The sequence below is a fragment of the Brassica oleracea genome, chromosome C5 (genome assembly GCF_000695525.1).
Source record: "Brassica oleracea var. oleracea cultivar TO1000 chromosome C5, BOL, whole genome shotgun sequence".
Taxonomy (NCBI): Eukaryota; Viridiplantae; Streptophyta; class Magnoliopsida; order Brassicales; family Brassicaceae; genus Brassica; species Brassica oleracea.
In genome coordinates, this window is record NC_027752.1 from 268,662 (window position 1) to 274,187 (window position 5,526).

The 5,526-nt window shown below is 35.6% G+C and overlaps 1 protein-coding gene across 1 annotated transcript; it reads right to left on the bottom strand.

Moving 5' to 3' along the window:
- Window positions 1-3,366: 3,366 nt before the first annotated feature.
- Window positions 3,367-5,495, bottom strand: LOC106293971 (phosphatidylinositol 4-phosphate 5-kinase 10). Its single transcript, XM_013729597.1, has 9 exons — window positions 5,297-5,495; window positions 5,061-5,223; window positions 4,839-4,949; window positions 4,543-4,730; window positions 4,371-4,462; window positions 4,223-4,270; window positions 4,053-4,139; window positions 3,837-3,975; window positions 3,367-3,763 (listed from the first exon to the last, which is right to left on the bottom strand). Exons 1-9 carry the CDS (start codon window positions 5,437-5,439, stop codon window positions 3,457-3,459), a joined length of 1,278 nt encoding a protein of 425 aa, XP_013585051.1. The 5' UTR covers window positions 5,440-5,495; the 3' UTR covers window positions 3,367-3,456.
- Window positions 5,496-5,526: the final 31 nt, after the last annotated feature.

Sequence of the window (5,526 nt, forward strand, 5' to 3'; positions counted from 1 at the left end):
AACAAGCAAAATCAAGGAAGATTCTCCCACCCAAAACAATGCTGTTTATATTTTCAAAATGTGATTTTTTTTTACAATATGCCGAAGTGGTTGTGTTTCAGTAATTTTGCTACGGTCAACCTCCATTGTCTAAAACAATAACATCTAACATATTACAAGTTAAAACGAACATCATATTTCGAATGCAGTACACGAAATACTTTCGAATGTGGTTTCCTATATATTAGTACGTAATTAGGTAGTCGTATACTCGTATTTTAATAGTTTTTTTTTTGTTTTGAATTATACAGAAGTATCCTGGCTCCACAGAAGTGATCCAGACTAGTCATGTGTGCCACGTGTCGGTCTTCTGTCTTCTGTCTCTGACGATGCCAAAATGTTAATTCTCCAGTGGCCGGGATTCGAACTCAGGTGGCGGTACTCACAACTGTAAGCTCTTTACCACTAGAGCTAGAAGCTCCGGTTATTTTAATAGTTTCGCATTGCTTTCCGTTGAATTATTAAATTCCGTTGGGAAATAGTGGTAGAAGTTACACGTGTATTGAGTTAAACCGAAGGCTATTTCTAAGCAGCTTCTTACGACTACGAAGTCATGCATGAAAGTTAAGAGAAGAATATTTGATGGCGTACAAGAAAGAGAAGAAAATTATGAAAACATGTATAAGACTGATAATTCAAGACTCAAAAGTAGGGAAAATTTTATCACATTCTAAATTATTTAATGAACATTTGGCATGTAACATGCACATGTATATACATCGACCACATAATTCCAAAGTTTTACCTAGACATTTTCTGCTGATTAATTTTTTAGCGTTGTAGAATTTAAATTTAAACGTTGTTTTTATACCAGATGATTTAAGTTAGTTACCACCAAAAATGTTACCAGATTATGAAATGATGGTCCTTAACTTGAATTTCGTATCAAAAGATATATGAGCGAGAGTTTTATTCGATGGTGTTTGTAAAAATGGTTTTACCCGTCTGATTTGGCTCTTCTTTTATTTTTACTGAGCATATATTCACTTGTTTTCATAAATATGACCGTTACACTTAGCTAATATACGTATTTGATATTTAGAGTACTATATTGCACGAGGGATAACAATCACGTTACGAATGGTGACTGCGGTTTGAGCGGTGCGGGATAAGCGGTTCAACTGCAATACGATTTTAACCGTTATAAAAACGTATAGATATATGATATATGTAAAGATTTTTGTTATTGTTAACTGCGGTGCGGGACGGGGCGGTTGTAAACATTCGAAGCCTCGGTATGATATGATATAAAATTTGTGGTTGGACCCTTTTGAGGATCTTTATCGCTAATAAAAAATGGGGTTATTAAAAAAATTTATGGTCTGGGTCCTTACAAAAAGCATAAGACTTGATCAGGGCCGGTCCTTGTTTTATTGAGGCTACAAGCCAAAAATAATAATGTGGCTGGTTGGGGTCGAACCTTTAACCTCTTATAGAGTATACAGCCATTTAACCAATGGACTAAAGTTACTTTTGTGGATTTTGTGGCCGATATTATACTTAATAATAATAAGGCTGGAAGCCCATGCTTCATTGGCCTATGGCAAGGGCCGGCTCTGGACTTGATTCTTTCGTGTGGAAAATAAGGAACATTGTTTCTTCGATTTTTTCACTGTTCGCGGATTCCACTGACATGTGGCGGTCTGTGATTGGTTAACTTTTTATTTTATTTTACTTTTCTCGTACAAAAAAAATCAAATAAGAACTACTAATGTGGGGTTGTGCGATAGAGATGATCATAGTCGTATCGAACGCATGCATTCCGTGAATTTACTTGCACTCCACGCCGCAAAATTCTCCCGAGACGACCACGTGAACAGACCCCACGTAGACTCGTAGTAATTTGGAAGTCAAAATTCTTTCATTTTTATAATCCTTTTCTTTGAACACAAAGGTCTTCATTAACCTCAGTTTATTGATGTCTTTGGACTAAAGATACTAAGTAAAGTATTAAAATCTGATTTTTTTTTCTCTGCTTATATTAATGTCATAATAATTTAGAAAAGTTTGGCTGGGAAAATCAATTACAGGGAGACATGAAATCTCAATAATATAAACCAAATGTATCAACTTCTATGGGTTTTTAAGCAAAATTTTTTTTAATGGGTTTTCCTATTTGGAACTATTCTTTTTAGGTCAACATTAGGAGTTGTTATTTCTAACACTACTTTTCAAACAAAAACCAGGAACCCATTGTTCTAAGATCAGACGTATGTCTTGTGGAAATAACCAAAACTGTCCTATATTTATGTAAAACATATTAGTTTGTGAATATATTCTTATGTATCTAAGAAGACTTATTTATAAATCCCGTTTTTCACACTTACATATGTTTTTCCGAGGCAATCTATTTATAAACGGGATATAGTTAAAAAAAAAGAGGTTGTCTGGATAAAATAAAGAAAGAAGAGAAACAAAGTGTACTAAAAACACGGCATTCGATCATCTTTCTATTCTATATGCCCGACAGCTACCGACACCAACAGATTGCTTTCGGCAGTTTGATTTGGTAATATATCATTCCAAATTTGATATCATTTATATTTCTTGATTCACTTAGTATCAATTTTAAATATAAAATATAGCTCGTGGAGTGTATTAGGTATATATTCCTTAACAAATATTTGTCTGAGGTTATTCTTATGCACACGTAGACGTGTTCGATTAATTGTTTTTTCTTATACATGCCCATAGTAATAAGAACTGGTTTTATAATTTGCAAAACAAAAGTGTATCTTTTTTAATTTTTAGTCATAAAGTATATACTATTAGTCATGTAATCTGGCATGCGCAATTGAAATTGTTAAAGCCAAAAAATAGTTAATAGCAGTGTAAAGTGTAAATGTGTTTAGATTATTTATAAAAGTGAAGCAAACTTTTGAATGGTGAATAAGTCAAATAACTCACAAACATGCGAGGCGGAGGTTTGACTTGTTCACATAGATGCCGACTCAGCTTTTCATTCCTCAGCTGTCGGCTAATTGGACACGCTTCTTCCTTCTCCTTACATTAAAATCTTTTAGCACGTGGTCATGCTTGCACCACCCATATCTATTTTATTTCCGACATGGGCTTAATATTGGGTCGATTTTAGGCTTTTGTTTCATACAGATTCCTTTAACTTGACATTACGTCTGATAAATAATTAATTAAAAAAATCGAGCCTTTTTTTTTTTTTTTTTTTTTTGGACTGGGCGCGCTCTCTGAATCCCGGAGGAGTCGAAACCGTGTGCCTTGGGATCCAGTTCACTCTAGTATTTTACCACTAGGCTATTCTGTCCAAAAAAAAAAAAAAAAAAAAAAAAAAAAAAAAAAATCGAGCCTTGGATCTATATGTCAAAGTAAATAAAAGTTGTGGGGGTTGTTTTTGCTTCATAAACAAATTTAAGTAGAAAGATTAAGACATGGTAGTTAATGTCAATTAGAAAGGTCTTCGTCTGGTAAGAAGATCTGAGAGACGAAGTCTTGAAAACGAGAAGAGTAGATCTTGGGATGGACGGCTGAGATAGTCTTAGAGCTGTGTTGAATAGACTTGTAACAATGTTCAATGCGTTTCCTCACACCATAGTCTTGGAAAATGTCTATAATCCCAAGGTACAATATAACGTCGTACCATTCCTCTCCCCCTCCTTTAACGTTCTTCCCCACCACACTCCCTAATGATTCTCCTCTCTCCACCCTTCGTGCTCTTCCAGGTATCCTCATACCGAAGTTTGTGCTTGAGCTGCAAGAAAACCCATTTTTCACACATAGTTGGCATTGAGCAAAAGAGCAAGAAATTCTCAGAGACTGGTTACCTGTTTTGGAAGATGTTGGTGGGTGTTGTTTTGTAGACAATGCTTCCTTGTGGAGAATCAGAAGCGTTGGTTGGTGCTGGACTAGGGCACATGCTTGCTACGGATTGCACATTCACTGAGTCCTCACTATCAATTGAGTCTGTGTATCAAATGAAAATATGAACATTTCTTATAGTATTTAAATATATGATCATTTATGAACGGATATAAAATCACCTCTGCTCGGAGTGCATGAATACATTGTTGAAGAACTATCTGGAGAGTTCGTAGCTGTCTTCATAAACTTACTGCTGTCAACAGAGCCTGCGAGATTGACCAAAACGTATATACAATTTTATTTATCCTTTCCTAGTGAATTACTGTAAAACATGGGAGGGATATTTAACCTAGTGATGTGAAGCTATCGTATACAGGGATTAATCCATCAGTTGAGCCTGTATGACAGTTGATCACATAAAACGATTAATATAAGCTATAAGAAATGTCTTTTCATTTACGAGAAGAGAGACATGAGATGCTTTAATTTCACTCTACCTTGACATGAACCTTTAACTTGTAAACCAAGCATTAAGCTATAATCCATTATCCCTTCATCTTCCAAAAGCTCACAGTCTAGCTTTGTTTGCCTGCGCAAAGGGAATATGGTGAGCATCTAAAATCATTCTCTGGGACAAGAATGAAGATAGAAAGAAAGGAAAAGACTCACTTGAGGAGGCGGTGCCTTGCCAAGGAATCAACATAGAAATGAAAATCAAGGTCTATATCTTTAAGTATGGTTTTATCTCTGACTTTGATCTTCTTGTTAGTTCGGCCTTGTGATGAACCCTTTAGATCATAGACCTTGTTCATAAAAACATCTGACTGTAGTATGTTTGACATGACCACAAAATATGTCTGCTCAAGGAGAAAATAGTAGATTGATATTAAAAAAATCAGATGATAGAAAATATTTCAATTGCAATATCACACTTCACTTGATAGTTTTTAATATTTATTTGATACCTTAACACCTCCAACAGGTTTGAGAGAATGAGCTCCATAGTTCTTGGACAACAAGGTTGACCTGTATTTATGAATATGTTGGTAGTAGCCAGGCAACATCTCTAGTATCACCTACATGGAATGATTTATCCACAGAATAGAAACAAACAAAAAAAAAAGGATTGAGATGGCTCGAAAATAAGATAAAATCTTAATAAAAGAAATTAGCAAAGTAGTAGGTACCTTGATTTCGGATTTGCGAAGAATCTTAATAAGAAAGCGGTCATCTTTGCAGAGAAGAAACATATTACCAACTTTCCCAGTAGAAAGCTTCCTTAACGTCTCATCATTGCATACGGATTTCAAGTATTCAGCATGGTTAATATCCTCAAGCTCTTGCACAAGTCTACAAAAGTATAATAACATCTCGCTGGCTGCTCTAAACAACTTGAGAGCATGACATGTAATGAATAGATTACCTGAATCCCAAGGGACAATAATCCTTCCATACAAACTCAGTAATGGTTCCAGGTGGAAGATGTTTAATGTGCTTTGAAGAGTATCGAACCCGGTTCTTCTCTGTGGCTTTCACGTCCTTGGCTGTTATCTCCCTTGTACTCATTTCTCTCTCCCCCCTCCCTCAACTTCCACAAGGAGATTTCAATCCCACATCTTTGTGTGATGCTCCCCCCCCCCCCTAGAACCCTAT

What these genes read in the sequence shown, in the direction of transcription:
- LOC106293971 (XM_013729597.1), bottom strand. Translation starts at nt 5,439, where the DNA reads ATGAGTACAAGGGAGATAACAGCCAAGGACGTGAAAGCCACAGAGAAG. An exon ending in GCAAGGCACCGCCTCCTCAA is followed by an intron (nt 4,463 to 4,542) that starts GTGAGTCTTTTC and finishes CCCTTTGCGCAG; the next exon opens with GCAAACAAAGCTAGACTGTG. An exon ending in TTCATGCACTCCGAGCAGAG is followed by an intron (nt 3,976 to 4,052) that starts GTGATTTTATAT and finishes TTTGATACACAG; the next exon opens with ACTCAATTGATAGTGAGGAC.